Raw genomic sequence first — 20931 nt, forward strand, 5'->3', positions numbered from 1 at the left:
AGATATATATATATATATATATATACAGGGTGAGTCATGAGGAACTTTACATACTTCTACCATATGTAGAGTCCCTCAGGGAGCATATCATGTGGCCACTAAAAAATGTCAACTCCTCTTCTTTTTTAATTAACAGGGTGATTTGTGTAATTAACCATTTATTTCATTTTACTGTAGTGTTTATACGGCTCATTTGATTTTTTTAATTTTTGCATGATACAGTACACTACTATCAAGCATTCGACTGGTATTAGCTATACTAAATAATTCCAGGACTGGCTTTGGAAAAATTAATTGAGGGATTCGTATTAAATATTACACCCTGTATAAATTTTTTTTAAAATGCAATAAGTGATTTTTAAACTACATAAATAGCCAATGAAAACGACATATGCGACAATGTTGTCGCACTTTTATTAAATTTTTAGCGAACGATCAAATCTTACCAAAAATAGAACAACCATAATGAAGTATCAAATTATAAGGTATTAATTTAAACAAATGTTATAAATTTCAAACATTTTAATTAAAATGAGTTCCTACAACATAATCTAATACGTAGAAAATTAACATCTTTACTGTCACTTTGTATTATCTCTATGATAGAATCAATTGTTTTTCAATTTTAAATTTTTACTCATAGATCGTATTGGGGCATTATTTTCGATAAATAATAAATTAAATTGATTAAAAAGTCAAACTTCTTGTATGTGTTAGTTTTTGTTGATTGTAAATGATTAAAATTTTATGTTAAATAATAATACATTGCATCAACTGTACTAAATAAAAATAAATCTAAAAAAGTTTAAAATAAAGGTTGGCGTTGACCGTTTGACGTTTCTTGATATTTTATACCCATTGTCATTATTGTCATTAGCAATTGTTATTTATGTGTACAAGAATACATATTTCTTCTGTCATATCTACGTTAAGTACATTGTGTTAGTTTTGGTAGAGCTTTTGTTACTTTCGTTCAAAATGCCACATCAGTTTTCGACCACAGAATATGCAGACATAATATTTGTTTATGGATTCTGTAATGGGAATGGTAGGGCTGCTAGTAGAGAATATCGCAGGAGATTTCCTAATCGTCGAACTCCCAGTCATCCAACATTTGGGTCAGTTTTTAATTATTTGCGAGAAAATGGCACTTTTCCTAGTGGAACAACAGAGCGACATGTAGATGAAGCGCAGGAAGATGATATTATGGACGCCGTTACTATGAACCCTACAATTAGTACTAGACAAGTAAGTCGAGAACTCAATGTTACTCAATCAAAAGTAAGTAGAGTCTTACAAAAAAAATAATCTATACCCATATCACATTCAAATGGTTCAGCGACTACATGCTGGAGATGAGATCGATAGGTTGGAATTTTGTAGATGGATTAACAATAATCGACCAACGCTATACAGGACACTATTTACAGATGAAGCCCAATTTACCAGAGACGGGATAAATAATTCACGAAATTCACATGTGTGGGCAGAAGAAAATCCCCATGCTATTCGAGAACGTCGTTCTCAGTTAAGGTTTTCGGTTAACGTGTGGATTGGTGTCATAAATAACCAATTAGTAGGTCCTCACTTTTTTGATGGTCCTTTAACAGGGCAGGTCTATTTGAACTTTCTACAAAATATTTTGCCGAATTTGCTTGCCAACGCGAACGTTGCTATCCGAGGGATGTATTTTCAGCATGATGGGGCACCCCCACACTTTTTACTGGCAGTAAGACAACATCTCAATAATGTTTATGGCAACAGGTGGATAGGACGTGCAGGTCCTATTTCGTGGCCTTCAAGATCCCCTGATTTCAATCCCGTTGATTACTATATTTGGGGACGATTGAAGCAACTAGTTTACGCAGTGAATATTAATAACCGACAACAATTAATTGATAGAATTATACATTGTTGTAATACTATTAGAAACGATCCCCAGAGTATCCGTAATTCAATACGTCAATTAACAATTCGGCAACAAAAATGTGTACAGGCTGCAGGGTTCCATTTCGAAAATCTATTTTGAATTATTTTTGTTTTGTTACCATTATTGTATCTTTTCCAGTTCTAATTTATGGGTTTATCATAACTATGTACATATTTTTAGTTTTTTTTTTAAATTGTTCTTCGTTATTGTTAGTAGTTACTGTTTTTTGTTGTGCAGTGACTCAGTTTATCATTTCAATTAAAATATTTGAAATTTATAACATTTGTTTAAATTAATTACCTTATAATTTGATACTTCATTATGGTTGTTCTATTTTTGGTAAGATTTGATCGTTCACTTAAAATTTAATAAAAGTGCGAAAACATTGTTGCATATGTCGTTTTCATTGGCTATTTATGTAGTTTGAAAATCACTTATTGCATTTTAAAAAAAATTTATACAGGGTGTAATATTTAATACGAATCCCTAAATTAATTTTTCCAAAGCCAGTCCTGGAATTTTTTAATTTAGCTAATACCAGTCGAATGCTTGATAGTAGTGTACTGTATCATGCAAAAATTAAAAAAATCAAATGAGCCGTATAAACACTACAGTAAAATGAAATAAATGGTCAATTACACAAATCACCCTGTTAATTAATAAAGAAGAGGAGTTGACATTTTTTAGTGGCCACATGATATGCTCCCTGAGGGACTCTACATATGGTAGAAGTATGTAAAGTTCCTCATGACTCACCCTGTATATATATATATATAATGTATATATATATATATATATATATTTATATATATATATATATATATATATATATATATATATATATATATATATATATATTTATATATATATATATATATTTATATTATTGTCAGGCCATGGAGTGGGGTGTCAACTTTGGAAAAATGGCGTGCGCCCTATTCTTCATGCTATGGCATGCTGGACGAGCCATACAGTCTGTAGTCAACACCCCGAGGTATGAGCGGGAACACAAAGTGAATAAATACTCATACGCTTATGAAACGCACCTGGCGGATCATAAGGGCCTTCACATTTTACTCTTTTTCAACTTGTCTTGAGTGAAATGTCTTTAATCTTTCCTATCAGCCTCTCTTGGCTAACTCTTGTTTCTTCCGACCCCGAATGGCGATTAGGTTTCCGAAGGCAGACGGGTCACTATATTTCCTTCTTCTACTACAACTCTAAAACTCGCCAACACGCTTGGCCAGCGCGGCGTTTCAAGGCCAAATTTCCCCTCATGATGGATACATCAAGTGTACGGCCCTCAGTCCCCGGCGGTTCCAATTTCCCTGACCAAGGTGGCGGTCAGAATAGTGTTGGAGCAGAGGGTGCTAAGAATCACCGGAAGAGATCAGGCCACCAAAACAAACGACAAATGCATATATGTGCCTACAATGTACAAACTTTATCAACAGAAGCATCAATGATAGAACTGGAGAATGAACTACAACACATAAAATGGGATATAATCGGTATAAGTGAAGTTCGACGTCGAAAAGAAGATCAAATAATACTTAAGTCTGGAAATATGTTCCATTTCAGAGGAAACGAAGATTCATCTGTTGGAGGAGTGGGTTTTTTAATCCATAAAAAATGGGTACCAAACATAATCACAATAAAAAGTATATGTACCAGAGTCATTTATCTTATTTTTAAATTAAACCCAAGATACAAACTTAAAATTATACAGGCTTACGCACCAACTACGAGTCACCCGGATGAGGAAGTTGACCAATTTTATGAAGATATCAGAGCAGCTATACAAACTTCAAAAACACATTACACATTGATAATTGGAGATTTTAACGCCAAATTGGGATTCAAACAAGATGATGCAGAATCTGCTATGGGAAACTTTGGATTTGGTGAGAGAAATGAGAGAGGTAACAGGCTTCTTGACTTCTTACATCAGGAAAATCTCTTTGTGATGAACTCATTCTTCGGAAAGAAACCCCAACGTAAGTGGACATGGAAGAGTCCGAACCAAAGAACAAAAAATGAGATTGATTTCATAATATCAAATCGGAAAGATATTGTTCAGGATGTAACAGTATTGAATAAATTTTCAACAGGGAGCGACCATAGACTAGTTAGAGCAAAAACCACTTTTAACACTGAAGTTGAAAGAACAAAAATGATCCTCAAAAAGAAAAGTGGAAGGTGGCTGTTCCCAGAAGATATAACACTTTACGAAGAAAATATTAAGACTAGTTTGGATACACACGACTTAGAGAATATCAGCATCAATGAAATGAACAATAATATTACTCAAATATTGAAAGAAGCTGAAAAGAAATACTGTCCTCGTCCTGAAAATAATAACAAAAAATTAAGCCACAACACAAAACATCTTCTAGAGGAAAGAAGAAAACTTAGGGAAAATCAGGATCATAACCAAAATGAACTAAGAATTTTGAATAAGACAATTAAAAAGGAAGTTAGAAAAGATCTGAGACGATACAATACGATGGAAATAACTAGAGTAATAGAAGAAAACAAAAGCTTGAAAGTACTCAGACAGAGCATGTCCATTGGAAGAAAAAACGTCCACAAATTAAGAAATGAACAGGGGCAAATCATTGAGGATAGAATTCAAATTATGAATACGATAGAGAGTTTTTATAGACAACTATACAAAGAACAGCAATGTAACCGGAGTGGATCATTACCAAAGATAATCAATCAGGGATCTGAAATTTTACCGGACGTAACACCCAATGAAGTTCGAAGGTCAGTGCAAGAAATGAAAAACAATAAGTCCCCCGGAGGCGATGAAATAGTGGCAGATGCCTTGAAGGTGGCTGGAAAAAGATTATGGCAGGTCCTTGCCAAACTATTCACTAGATGTTTGCAGGAAGCAATAACACCAACCCAGTGGTATAACGCAGAAATTATCATACTTCATAAAAAAGGGGATGCTACCGACCTCAGGAATTACAGGCCCATAAGTCTACTTTCACATATTTATAAACTATTTACAAAAATAATTACGAAACGACTAGAAAATAAACTGGAATTTTATCAGCCCATAGAACAGGCGGGTTTTAGAAAAGGCTATGGAACAAACGATCACCTACTGGTAATAAAAAATCTTATAGAAAAATGCACTGAATATAATAAACCACTAGCTTTAATATTTGTCGACTATGAAAAGGCATTCGACACCGTAAATCAACAAAAAATGTTGGAAGCCTTGACAGAATGCCGAATTGACTATCGGTATATAAATATAATTAAACATATATACCAAAACGCAACAGCCAGTGTTAGAGTGGGTGATCGTCAAACCCAGAAATTCCCGATACAACGTGGAGTACGCCAGGGGGACACCATATCGCCGAAACTGTTCACTACGCTTTTGGAATATATATGTAAAAGGGCAAAACTGACCGACAAGGGCATAAACATAAACGGAGAAAAGCTTAGCCATCTAAGGTTTGCAGATGATATTGTACTAATAGCTGATAGGATAGATGAGGCCAAAGAACTTTTAAATCAGCTCTACCTTTCCTCGCTAGAAGGGGGATTGAAAATAAATATATCTAAAACCCAGATGATGACAAATCTTGTAGTCAGCGAAGATATATGCGTAGGAACAAGATCCATAGACCAGGTAATGGCCTATAAATACCTAGGTCATGAGATTCGCATAGGAAAAGATAACCAAACCGTTGAGCTTCTCCGTCGTATAAGACTGACTTGGGCAGCCTTCGGCAAGCTGAACCATATTTTCAAATCGTCTGATATACCAATATGCCTTAAAAGAAAAACGTTTAATCAGTGTGTTTTGCCAGTGTTAACTTACGGTGCCGAAACGTTGACCATGACAAGGAGAACAGTTCAAAAGATCCGTGTGTGTCAAAGGGCGATGGAGCGTGCTATGTTGGGCGTTTCACTACGAGACAAGATCCCAAATCGCCAGCTACGACAAAGAACAGGAGTGGCTGATGCAGTAGAGAGAGTAGCAACACTGAAATGGAACTGGGCAGGTCACGTGGCTCGAATGACAGATAATAGATGGACAAAGCGGATACTGGAATGGAGACCAAGAGATGATGCCTACCGAAGCAGAGGTCGTCCACCAACACGTTGGACTGACGATCTAAAACGTTGTCATAGGAATTGGATGCAAGAGGCACAAGATCGAAATAGATGGAAAATTATGAGGGAGATCTATGTCCAGCAGTGGATAAGCGAAGATTGAATGATGATATATTTATATATATATATATATATATATATATATATATATATATATATATATATAAATATATATATATATATATATATATATATATGTATATATATATATAAATATATATATATATATATATATATATATATATATATATATCCTCTAAAATAACGGCAGATCTGGTAAATGAAAAGGGGTTTGAGGTTGATTGGATATACAGCTGATTGAAAGCCAAGCGTACTCTGTTCAACAGTTCATTTTATTTTGCCACATTCCATTGACACAAAGGTATATATTGGTTTGTCTTTTTGTCATTTGTTTTACTGTGTATAAGTATTCTATCGTACGGTAATGTTTCCTGAATTCGGCCTGCTCCTTTGGACGGTATAGTTCAAATTTTTTGTCCTGTGTATTTGATAATATCCTCATAAAAAGTTTATATGTTTGGGACAGTAAACTTATTGGTCGAAAATTTTGCAGATCTTCTTGATTTCACTGAATATCAGTATGGCCAATGATCTTCCCCATTCGTCTGTAAGGCATTTGATAAAGAGATTTACCAGTTATTTTTTTTTTCGTTCAGTGATACTTTTACTTTAGTATCTTAGATAAAACCTCATCATTCTCTGCAGCTTTATTGTTTTTTTTTGAATTTGTAGGAGTGCATAATCGATTTTTTCTAAAGTATTTCTTCAGACTTGACATTTAGTGCACGTTTTCTAATTTCTACATAGGTGTCTGTTTTTTTTTCTATAGTTCATATACAAAATTTTTTGTGAGTGTTTGTATTTATTCTCTATTTTCTATATTACCTGAATGGTTATTTTAAATATTTTTAATTTCGTTTTTCGCCGTCGTTCTTCTCTTCAAAACCTCCATAGGTTCTTCATAGACATTCTTCTACACTAGAAGCAGAATCTGAAAACAAGTTGAACTTCTTGGATATGACTATATCATGTAAAAAAGATGCTCTAGAATCCAATATTTACAGAAAACCTACTCCAACAAATCATGGTCTACATGAAACATCTAATCATCCAACCCAACACAAAATGACTGCTTTCAACAGTTATAGGTTTCTCAAATTTCCACTTTCTAATGAGAACTTCAATTTAGAACTTAGTACTCTTAAGCAAATTGAATTCAATAATGGTTATGATCCTGACATCATCCATAAGCTCCTAAGTAAAGCAAAAACTTAAAGTTGCAGAAACGCTTGCTTATTCATCACAATGCTTGCTTTAACATCAGGTTTTTCTCCTTTATTAATATCAGTAATATTTCCAAAAAATATCAAAACTTTTTACTTCTACAATTGAGGACATCAAAATATTTTTAAGTTACACAACACTTTGGGTTCCTTTTTAATTAACACCAAAGATAGGATGAACGCTTTGGATAAGAGTGGTATTTATAAATTGAGATGTGATGATTGTGATGCCTCTTATGTAGGTAGAACCATTCGAAAGTTGTTCACTAGAATCACAGAACATTTGAACAGACCAAACTCTTCAAGTTTTGGTCACCATCTACTGTCTAGTAAACATAATTTCAATATTAATACTACTTCATCTATTTGACATGACATTAGTAGAAAGAAAAATATCTTGGAGTTAGACTTATTAGACGATTTGACAATTAAAAAAGAGACAAATGAAAACTCTCACTGTCTCACAATACTTAAATTAATTTAAATTGTACTAAATTTAAACCGATTTTTCAAATTTTTATTGCAGATTCACTTCGTAGGGAACCCAGCTCGACTGTTTAGCTTTCCTGCACTGAGTATATCCATTAAGAGTTTTATTAATTTCATACTTTAATTAATATTGACATTTCAATCATCAATATGTGAAAACGCCACCATGCAGATAAAGCTAGACGAGTAAGACAAGGAGACACCATCTCTCCCAAACTATTTAGCCTTGCTCTAGAAGACGTTTTAAGAAACTAGAATGGAAAAACAAGGATATCAACGTCTACGGATCATACTTAAACCACTTGAGATTATAAAGAGCGAAACTAAATGATATGTTACAACAATTAAATGCAGTTTCAGGAGCGGTAGGCTTAAACATGAACTACAGTAAAACAAAAATACTGAACCAAGACCATACAAATATAACAATACAAAATCATACCATGAAAATGTTGAACATTATCTTAAAAAAAACATCTCCATTCCTCTAAACTTAAATAAAAAGGTGTATAACACATGCATACTCAGTTTGTATCTACGGATTAGAGACAGTAGCCCTTACCAAAAAATTTAAAAAATTAGATATTAGAATTATACAACACAAAGAGCAATGGAACGAATCATGCTTGAAATATTACTGAGAGACAAGATTAGAAACACCGAGACTTAGAACCAAGATTAGGGATATTCTGGAGGAAGTTACAAAAATGAAATGGCGTTGGGCAGGCCACGTAGCCCGATCTAATGACAACAGGTGGATACAGAGAATTCTAGAATGGAGATCAAGGACGACAACAAGAAGCATGGAAGAACCTCAAAAAAGATGGGTAGATGACATAAGAGCAATGGCAGGCAAACAGTGGATTAGATTGGCGCAAGATAGAGAAAGATGGAAGCAATTGGGAGAGACCTACATTCAGGAATGGATGGAAAATGGTTGACAAAGAGAATCATCAATAACTTGCTAAATAAGCTTATTCGTGATTAATTGATCTAAAGCTGGCGTGAATTACACTTTTCGTATCGTTTCGTAATTTAGATATACCATTTTCACAATTTTTATACATGATGTATATTTTAACATCTCCCACGGTTGGTCAGTGGGTCTTAAGTAATGCTTTGACATTTTCAATTTTATAGCTTTCCCATTTACTGTAATTTGGACTGGACCAGTGGTATAATACTTCAGCTTGCACACTTTGTTTTCAACTTTAATTTTTAATTCCAAGTATTTTAATTTCATATTTCAATTTCCCTTTCTCCTTTTCTATAGTAAGGTCCATTCGCTTAGCGCAGGCATATTTTGACAGATTCATAGTCGGAAAGCTACAACACAAAAATTTTTACTTTTCAGTATTAATAACTCAAATATACTACTATTGCAGACTTCTTCCATTAAAAAAAGAAGAATTATTCTAAATAGTGGACGTGTATACTAAACCCATAAAATTTTCCATGTATATTTAAAATATAATATTTGAGTTACAATAAAACAATAAAACTATATTAAATAAAACAAACAACTCTATATTATATAATATCTACATATTATATAATAAATATATAATACAAATATTTACTACAATATGTTAAATTGTAACTGAAATATCGCACCTTGAGAACTATACGGCATTAACTGCTAAAAAATCCTAAACTGAGTTGACTATGAGGAATTATTAAAAAAAAATTCTCTTTTTGGGGCTATAAGGCATTAGTTAATACTTGCACTCTATACCCCTAAATGCTGTATGTCATTGGTTAATTAAAAAAATAATTGGGATTATGGTGATATGGGGTAAAGGATTATTTGCAAATAATTCTTTATTTTACAAACCATTTTCACGTATTCAAAACTATAAGGCATTATTTGCACATATTTCCCTACAGTTTGTAAAGATGGCAACACTGTTACACATGCATCAATCAAGAGCTGCCAATAAAGGCGTGTTTTGCCTTTAAGTAAAGTACGTTAGTACCGACTAATATGTTGTTGTGCCTTCGTTATTCATTTACATCTTGATTTCGTTTGGTGTAGCTTTTATTTTTGAGTAATCTGTAGCAAAAGTTTGATATTGATGAAAAATGTGTGCTAGAAGACTGCAATTTTTAGAAGATCTCCGAAATAAGTGTACTGAACGTGTAAGTATGATTATTATTACCAATATTATAACCTATAATTACTTACTGTTCCTCTGATGGGTGGCCTTCCTAGGAACGACTAATACTGAGTGTTTTTTATTTATTTATTTATTATTTGGGTATTTAGCAACACGAATTTAAAGATTTAAGTATGTCAAGTTTCAATGAATGCACAGTTATATAGGTAGTTTAAATTGATAATTAATTAGTTTAAATTTTAATTCAGTTACCACCCTTGCTAGAAGAAGGGACTTTATTCTCAAGAGAAAATGAAATTCAAACAGAAATTTCAGAGTTTGAAAGAGTTGGCCGAGAAGATAGTCCTACAGAAATAATCTCAGAGAGAGATACGTGGAAGAATGGAAATCCATCAACAATGTTAACTGACAAAGCTGCAAGTCGTGGAGAAGAGCTGTTCCAAGCAAAAATAGCCTCTGAGGTATGTTCGTAGCGCATTCTTTTTTATTAGAATTTAATATTTGTTCCTACTTAAATAACTGTTAAAATAACTGTTAACTTAAATAATTATCTGCCCCAATGATTGCGAGAAGCCTGTGCTACTAAATGGGAATAATATCTAATTAAAATTAAATTAATAAAACTAGTGCCATGATATGGTGTTTACAATTAGTTTTATTTGTAGCTACGGGATATTAAACTTTTTGTTTTATTTCAGATCACCAGTAGTTTTGCTGGCTGTAGTGGTGTGAACCTAGATCAAGACCATCGAACTGGAAGTGATGATCAAACAATTGTAAATACCTAGGTCATTCATCATCATTCTTAGTACCTATGTTGCCAGTACCAACTACAGTAATATTCGCTTTTTACAATTATTTTATTTTACAGGATGAATCTTCACTATTATCAGCATTCAGCGATGACAGCATTGATGATCCAACATGGTGGCCGGTACTGCCACATGAATCAAGCGGTGAAAATATTACCGAAGAAGATGCCATCATCGAAAAAAATGTTGATAAAAACTTACAAGTTGAGCAAGCGTAGTGAATGAAGATTTAAATGCAGAAAATAATATGTCAGTCAATGCAATGGATGAAGAGGAGAAAAAAAACTACAAGGAAAATGAAGCGCCAGCCAGAAAAATGGGAGAAAAATTTGAGGAAGACACAAAGAAATTTAGGACAGGCTTATACTAATGCCAAAAATGTTAAATAGGTGCAATGAAAATAAATGTAAATTTAAATGCAATAAAATAACAGATGAACAGAGAATAAAGCTGTTTACAAAATATTGGAGCTTTGGAGACCTCATGTTGCAAAGAAATTTTGTTTTAAAATGCATGAAAAAAACTAACATTAAATACCGTAGAGTGAATGTAGGAAATCGTCCAAGAGCACCAAACTATGAATATGAGTTTGAGATTGAAGATAACAAGTACAGAGTATGCAAAACATTTTTTATGTCAACTCTCAGCATAAGTGATAAATTTATCAGAAACATTCAGTTAAAAACACAGGATAATTTCATACAGAAAGACCAAAGAGGCTTTCACCAAAATCATAAGCAAGTAGGGCACGAAATCAAGCAAAGGATCCGAACTTATTTCACTGAAATTCCAAAAGTTGAATCGCATTACTTAAGAAATCAGTCAAGCAGAATATTTATAAGTGGCGAAAAAACGTTAGCAGACCTTCACAGAGACTATGTTTCTCAATCAATCGCAAAAGAACGTGAGTATGGAAATTACCACATCTTTAGAGATATATTTAATACAGAGTTTAATATAGGATTCTTTACACCGAAAAAGGATCAGTGTTCACTTTGTGAGTCATACAAAAATGCAAGCGACAAAGAAGTTCTCAGATCTGAATTTGAGAAACATCGTCACGAAGTTGAATTAAGTAGAAAGGAAAAGACCAAAGACGCCGCATTAGCAAAATCTGAAGAATGCATAACAGCATGCTTCGATTTACAAGCTGTGTTGCCTTGGACTGGCACATTGTTTTATTTGGTATTAGGGCATTGCTCATCGTGGTCCCAATGAAATTGGAACATGCCTTTTTCAATACCTGCAGGACAAAGGAAACGGCACCAACATGGTGTTCTATTCAGATAATTGTTCCGGACAGAACAAAAATAAGTTTATACTCGCCTTATACGTATACGCAGTGCATAAATTTAATATACCTAAAATAACACATAAATTTCTGATTACTGGACATTCCCAGAACGAGGGAGATAACATGCATTCCCTCATTGAAAAACAACGAAAGCGAGTTCTTAAAGGAGGTCCTATTTATGTACCAGCCCAATGGGTGACCGTTATCCAGTCAGCTAAGAAAAATGGACCACCATTCAAAATAAATGAAATGTGCACTGATGGATTTTATGACCTTAAACACTTATGTTCAATGATTGGCAACAATTTCAACATTGATGAAGACGGAAACAAAATCACATGGAATGATATTAAAGTTTTGGAGGTAGAAAAGAACAGGCCATTTTCCTTCAAAGTGAAGACTAGTTTTGAAGGACCCTTCAAAACAATAAACCTGCGTCGCCGATTAAGGGTTCAGTTTACTGAACTAGAAAATTTAGAACTAAAGACAGCATATGATACTGCACCAGGTATCACTGCAGTTAAAAAGAGAGATCTCTTTATGCGAAACAAATGCAATTAAACCCCAATACCATGATTTTTTTTTATTAATTTAGTAGTTGGAAATGATTCACCATAATATTAATGATACTTGCGATATAAGTATGTATAATATATTATTGTATTGTCTGATGATACGTTTTCATTTTCTGTGTAGCTTGTAATTTTTATTGCATACTGTTTTTTTGTCTGTAATAAAGTTACCATTGATTTGATTATGTGCAATTTTATTATTTCAGTTCAGAGCTATAAGGAATTATTTGTAAAATCTATCAAGAATCAAACATTTTTTTAATACGTATTATTTGGGATTAAAGCCCCTTAAAATTGATGATTTTTGAAATGAAAAAGACAGCAAAGATTTGATTTCACGTACAAATAGTCTATGTATCTGTTGATACGTATTTTGACTTAATAAGTCTCATCAGAACAGTTATTCATAGCCGTTCTTAACGTGAAAAATAATCTTCTCTGTCTTTTAGGAAGCAACAATAAAATGGCTTCGTTATGGACGCAATAGCGACATCTGATAGAAAAATCGGTAAGATAGTTTCGAAACAAATTCAGATTTCTGCTTTAATCTAAACCTTCTATAAATGCAAGGTATAACAGACGTTGATAAAGATGTTAATAGAGACATGGGGAATCTAAAATTTGCATTCCACGACATGTCTATCAACTAAGCCGAAATCTTCAACAAATTTGCTTAGTTGATAGGCATGTCGTGGAATGCAAATTTTAGATTCCCCATGTCTCTATTAACATCTTTATCAACGTCTGTTATACCTTGCATTTATAGAAGGTTCAGATTAAAGCAGAAATCTGAATTTGTTTCGAAACTATCTTACCGATTTTTCTATTAGATGTCGCTATTGCGTCCATAACGAAGCCATTTTATTGTTGCTTCCTAAAAGACAGAGGAGATTATTTTTCACGTTAAGAACGGCTATGAATAACTGTTCTGATGAGACTCATTAAGTCGAAATACGTATCAACAGATACATAGACGCTTTGTACGTGAAATCAAATCTTTGCTGTCTTTTTCATTTTATTCGGATCTACTCTGTATTAGTACAAGAAACAAATTCGTTAAAGATTTCTGCTTAGTTGATTGACATGTCGTGGAATGCAAATTTTAGATTCCCCATGTCTCTATTAACATCTTTATCAACGTCTGTTATACCTTGCATTTATAGAAGGTTAAGATTAAAGCAGAAATCTGAATTTATTTCGAAACTATCTTACCGATTTTTCTATCAGATGTCGCTATTGCGTCCATAACGAAGCCATTTTATTGTTGCTTCCTAAAAGACAGAGAAGATTATTTTTCACGTTAAGAACGGCTATGAATAACTGTTCTGATGAGACTTATTAAGTCGAAATACGTATCAACAGATACATAGACGCTTTGTACGTGAAATCAAATCTTTGCTGTCTTTTTCATTTTATTCGGATCTACTCTGTATGAGTACAAGAAACAAATTCGTTAAAGATTTCTGCTTAGTTGATAGACATGTCGTGGAATGCATATTTTAGATTCCCCATGTCTCTATTAACATCTTTATCAACTTCTGTTATACCTTGCATTTATAGAAGGTTCAGATTAAAGCAGAAATCTGAATTTGTTTCGAAACTATCTTACTGATTATTTTTGTTTCCAGTTAACAGTAAAAAATTTTTTAGTGTTAAAATATTTTTAAATTCCCATTATCTCAGAAAGATATTATTTGCAGTTAATGCTCTATAGTTCTGAAGGTGCGATATACCTATTTTTTAAATATATACTACCCAAAAATTTATGCGTTTAGTATACACTTCCACTATTTGTAACAATTCTTGTTTTTTCAATGAAAGAGTCTATAATGAAAGTTTTATGCTGTTAAAAATGTGAGATAGGAACTTTTGTGTTGTAGGTTTCCAGCTATGAATCTGTCAAAATATGCCCGAACTAAGTGAATGGACCTTAACATATTGTTTAGTATGATTCTTACATGCACATTCTGTACACACGGCATTTGCTCCCAAACTAACACCTAAATTATCACTGACATGTTTGAGCGCGAGATCTTGATTATACAGTCTACATAAATTATAGTAACTAAAATAATTTCATATTTTCTCAGTTGACTTTTCCTATATTAGTTGGTTAGTTGGACTTTTGATGAATGTTTAGTTTACCATAAAATTTTTGAAATGAGTAGGTCACCATACTTGTGACTGCTCATCTAAGTTGTCATAAGTCAGATGTCACTTTAACATTTCCGTTAGGAACAGGAGCCATTTTGTCTCCTGCCGTTTGCCAACAATGTAGCTTCGGAATAATTTTTAAACTGTTTTGTCTTTGTCTAGTGTTAATTTTTGTGTAAATGTATTTAACGTATGTAACAATTTAGACGTGCTGAGTAGCCAACATTTTAGATGAAGTTAGTCTAAAACGTTATATAAAAATTTATATCAACGTTGAAAAAACGTTTCTTAGTTTATTTCAGATGCTCCTTAAGATGCTCCTAGAGCCAAAGTACTTGTACAAGAGTGCTCGATATCTGCATTTTGTTTGTAGAGTTTATAATATTAGTGGCAAAAGTCCATATCTGTCGTAATTTTCTTAGTTTAAATGAAAATTAACTCTTATTCAAATTTTTTTTGACAATTTCTACGTGTTAAACATAATTAATCGAAGGAAGAAGCATTAAACTTACCAAAATAGATTTAAAATAAATAGCCTAAAAAATAAATATTCAGTGCTAAAATAACTTTGAAATACAAAAATAAAACTTTTGTTTTACCGAATTGCTCTTCAATGGTGACACGTGGACCCAAACTTTTTCTTCTTATGACGCTTATAACGTTTTAAACATATTTATAAACAAAACTAATATTTATAATTTAGAAACTAAGTGCTTCTTGTTTCTATACATTGTCATCTATTGTATGATGTAACATTTACTTATTATGGTACTTACATGTTAGCATTATAAGACAATTATTATACTTTTTTTGCTTGAGTTCTAGTTCTCAAATAATATTTCTTTTGTATAATTCCTATTAAAAATATCTTCCCCAATGTTCTAGGATAAATTTAATGATAGAACTAGAAGCTAGACGTTTGGACAAATAAATATTTTAGTAAATGGTTTAAAATAATCACTATTGTGATTATGTGATAACCACCATAAGGAGGTTAGGGTCTTCACAAGAAATAACTCCATATCGGCTCCCTAGGTGCTCTACAGAGGACTTCGGCCAGTGAATCCTTAGTTGTCTCTGCGTTTACATCTCAATTGGGTGGGTTGGTTAAATAAAACTTGGTTTGATGTTGAAAAAAGGTTCTAGCAGAAGAGTCTCCGGACAAGCAGGAGTAAGCGGAGTAAGGCTTGACTACCCATTGCCTGGAAAATGCACCCTTTTTATACACATTATTTCGTATCGACATGTGTATTTCCAAGTACATCAGCCAATCGTAAATTGAGTATGAGGTAGAAAGGCGGGGCGATGAGTATCGATGTGCTCATTGATCCACAGACTAAGGCACGCGATGATACTAATAGAACACTTTTCCCATGGTATTCATACATTTTTTTAATATTATATTCAACTCACCCTATAATACAGTGTGCTGCTGTTAAAACCGTGTCATCATTTATAAGAGATCCGCCACAGAAATGACCTTGAGAAACCTGAAGTGAAACTATCCATGGATGTTTTTCGATAGATGTCTCCCTTCCACCAAAAATTCGAAAATGTCTTCCTAAAAAGACAAGCACATTAGTAGAAGGTTTGGTAAATGTAGTTTAAAAAATCATTCTAAACTGAGTAACGATGAGAAAATTATGTTTTGCTATTTATATTATAAAAGATGTTATAAAAATTTAAATATTAAGAATAGATATTGTTCTGAAGCATTTTTTTGTGGCATTTTAAAGTAATTACCATTTAAATGGGAATAAGCCACAATTAAAGGTTAAAGTAAGTTTAATGACGTTTCAATTTCCACTTCGGAAATCGTTGTCACAATGCAAACATTAGTAAATTAAACAAATTTTGGTTTTTTTTACTAGGTGAAAAATTCTTCTAATAAATGAATTTTATCTGACTCATTTATATTGACAATTCAGACATACATTATACATTTTAAAGTAGACGACTTTAAAATGATATTGCGAATATTCTTAAGTTACTTTCCTGCTCGACTTTACTTGTAAGATAATTCATTCGATTACATGAAATCAACTTTAAGTTGATAATATCCCTCATAAAAAATCATAGCATGTAATTTGTCTTCAAGAAGACCAACACATGCCATGACGACAGTAAAAATCTTCTGTTAGTGATTCCATAGTAAATTATGAGGGAATAACCAGGAAAAAAACCACATAATACTATTCTGACACGGTAAGTATTTGGTCGTGCATTTGGTTTACTTTCAATAAACACAAAATTCTGATTTTATATGTTTGTTATTTAAAAAACATAAATGATGTATCCTCTATATGTTACTGACTTACTAATACTGGTATTTTCTCTAATCACTTCCTCTTTTAGTATGGGTAACCAGATCCTACTACATTTTGAAGAGGAATTTGCGACACATTTGGTCTCATTTAGCATAATTAGAGCTGCTTCTTTGATTTTTCTTTTTTTACCATTCGTTTCTTTTAGGACTATATTTGAATCAGTTCATTGAACCATATGTTCATTATCCCATGCGTGTTTACATATTTGAGATCTATTAAATTCTCTATTTTTAATATAAGATTGATGTTAACTTATTCTAACATTTAATGGCCTTGGTGTTTCACCTAAATAAAACTGATAGCATTCACAACGTATTTTATAAATTCAATTATTTGTCCTTTCTTGTTCATTGTTAGGTTTGGTTTTAGAAAAAATAGATCTTAGTGTGTTTGTTGTTTTGAATGTTGTTGAAATGTTGAATTTATTTCCTATTCTTTTTTCTGATAATCCTTTTATGTATGGTACTGTTATTTTTCTCGTATTATTCCTTGCATATGCTGTAGGATCTCGTTCTAAGTTGTTTTGTTCTATTCGATCGATTGTTGAAAATTCCTTATTTATAAACGATAAGGGATAATAATTTTTTTATAAAACAACTGTTCAACAAATGTTTTTCCTCCAAGAACAATTAATTTTCGTTATAACAAGTAATTTTGGCTCTATCGTATAAGGATTTAATGATTCCTTTTTTAATATTAATATTGTGATTTGATTTAAAATTTAAATATCTCTTGGTGTGTGTTAGTTTTCTATACACCTGAGTCTCATATCCAGTATCCTTCTTACAGATTAAAACATTAAGGAAAGGTAGTGTGTTATTATATTCCTTTTCTTTGATAAATGTTATTTTCTCTTCTTTATCGTTTATATCATTCAGGAATGTGTCAAACAACTCTGATCCATGTGACTATATTGAGAATACATCATCTACATATCTCCATCATACTGTGGGTTTTAAATTTTGTTATAAAAAATAGTATTAATATTTCAACAACATTCAAAACAACAAACACATTGAGATTTATTTTGTCTAAAACCAAACTTAACAGTTAACAAGAAAGGACAAATAATTGCATTTATAAAATAGCTTGTGAATGCGATCAGTTTTATTTAATCCATTAAATCTTAGAGTAAGTGAACATCAATCTTATATTAAAAATAGAGAATTTGATAGATCTCAAAATATGTAAACACGCATGGAATAATGAACATAGGGTTAAATGAAATTCAAATAAAGTCCTAAAAGAAACAGATGGTAAAAAGAGAAAAATCAAAGAAGCGGCTCTATGCTAAATGAGACCAATTGTGTCGCAAATTCCTCGGCAGAATGTAGTAGGATCTGGTTACCCATATTAAAAGAGAAAGTTATTAAAAGGAAAATACCAGTATTAGTAAGTCAGTAACATATGGACCATACATCATTCATGTTTTTTAAATAACAAACATATAAAATCAGAATTTGGTGTTTATTGAAAATAAACTAAATGTACGACCAAATACTTACCCTGTCGTGATAGTATTATAAAGTTTTTTTCTCATTTTTCTCTCATAATTTACTATGGAATCACTAGCAGGAGATTTTTGCTGTCATCATGGCATGTGTTGGTCTTTTTAAAGACGAATTATATGCTATGTTTTTTCTGACGTATATTCTCAAGTTAAAGTTGAAGTTGAATGTAATCGAATAAACTATCTTAAAAGTAAAGTCGTTCCAGAAACGCAACTCAACAATATTGGCAATATTATTTTAAAGTAGTCTACTTTAAAATGAATAATGTATGTCTGAATTGTCAATATAAATGAGTAAGATAAAATTAAATTATTAGAAGAATTTTTCAGTAACAAAACAAACAAAATTTGTTTAATTTACTAATGTTTGTATTTTGAGAACGATTTCCAAAGTGGAAATTGAAACGCCAATAAACTTACTTTAACCTTTAATTGTGGTTTATTTCCTAATTAAAAATAGAAGAACAAACATACTCGTCATTTTTGCTGGTGTATATTCATGTCGTAAAGTTAATATTAAATTGAGCAAAACGGTTCTCTCTCCTTTAAAATCAATATGACGGCTGACGTAACGGCGGAATTCAGTCACGATTTTAAATTTACACTACCATTGTCCCTTCCTAAAGTTTATAATAATAAAATTTGAGGCAGCTTGCCATGCAAGGGCAAATGCTATTCCGAGTGGAATAATTGTATAAAGTTCGGCATTGCAATAAGAGAGGCAGTCAGGCAGTACTTTTTGGGAAATAAATAGGATGAGTAGATAAAAGAAAAAGTAACAATTAATAATTAAGTGACCTTAATGTATGATAATACTGACTTTCTGACGCACGTGAAAACAACCAGACAAGTATGGGTATTGGGATTGATTAGATTCAGGACCTCTGTTAGCAGTGCGTCATAGAGTACGTAGATAAGTAAGTTTATTGAATTTGTTTTCAAAATTTCCCATTATAATTAAAACTTTAGGAACATACACTTTTTTAAACACACAGTTAACAATATGATGTTTGTGAAGTCCACCACTTTTTATGATGACTGATAAAAAATGAAAAATTCGTTCGCAATGTGCTATACTTACTACCTTCAAAGGTAATGCATAAAGTTCAAAAAATTATTGCTTACCTGCATAAATAGGGACGTTTGTAAACAATAAGACATAAAATGATATTATAATATTCCGGTTAAAAATCAACATGATAAAATTTTAAAATCTATCAAGTTTTGCCTATATTTTATATTCACAAACATAAAAATAAAGGTAGATGCCCACAATTAGTCTTTATATAGCAACAAAACCGCATAATTTTATGTTTTTAAAACCATGCGGATTGGTTACGAATTCGTGATATTTTTTGGACAAACTACACACGAAAAAATAATTAAAAAACTAAAACTCTACGATAGATAAAAAGTATTATTACCAAAGTTTTTATAGGTGTCGTTTATTTTCATGATTTCAGTAAGCTTACCATAAAGATAATATTATTATGGATGTAGAGAAAAATGTCCTAACATCGGAAGCTTTTTTATTATACTAATATTAATTTTTATTTAGCACTAAATTTGTTTACAAATTTTTTAGAGCAAAACAAAGGATAGTCTATATAGAACTATACTGAACTGCTAATAATAGAAGTGGTAACTGACAAAATCCCTATTTTGAGATATTCGATGTTTTAGATTTGATCATTTGCCATCAACTGTAATGACTCTCTATAATTAAAAATCTTGTTTAAACATAACAATATATTTTTTGAGTATATATATATATATATATATACATATATATATATATATATATATATATATATATATATATATATATATATATATTTATACATATATATATATATATATATATATATATATATTTATACATATATATATATATTTATATATATATCTTCATATATATATATATATATATATATATATATATATATATATATATATATGAAGATATTTGAAAAAATAAGAATTTCAATTTACCCCTTTAAAGGGTTGTATCTCCCTTATTATTCAGTTTTATAAAAAAGTGTACATAAAGAAGTACCCTTATTTTTGGACGTACTATGAGCTCTAGGAATTAATGTACATAATTCTGGACCACCTTGTATATATATATATATATCTATATATATATATATATATATATATATATATATATATATATATATATATATATATATATATATATATATACTGTAATGATGTATTATTTGTGAATATTTTAATGAGCAATGAGTGTTTGTTAATAATATATATATATATATATAGGG

The 20931-nt window shown here is 31.6% G+C and overlaps 1 protein-coding gene across 1 annotated transcript in view; it reads right to left on the reverse strand.

Annotated features, from left to right (window-relative positions):
* The window catches only part of LOC140439005 (trypsin-7-like), a 38921-nt gene extending 19018 nt beyond the window's left edge, over positions 1-19903 (reverse strand). The window contains exons 1-2 of the mRNA XM_072528639.1: positions 19775-19903; positions 16226-16373 (exon numbers count right to left, since the gene is read on the reverse strand). Coding sequence (XP_072384740.1) covers positions 16226-16373; positions 19775-19847 — 221 coding nt within the window. The 5' untranslated portion in view covers positions 19848-19903. The remainder of the gene's footprint in view (positions 1-16225; positions 16374-19774) is intronic.
* Positions 19904-20931: the final 1028 nt, after the last annotated feature.

This window comes from Diabrotica undecimpunctata, chromosome 1 (genome assembly GCF_040954645.1).
Source record: "Diabrotica undecimpunctata isolate CICGRU chromosome 1, icDiaUnde3, whole genome shotgun sequence".
NCBI classification, from domain to species: Eukaryota; Metazoa; Arthropoda; class Insecta; order Coleoptera; family Chrysomelidae; genus Diabrotica; species Diabrotica undecimpunctata.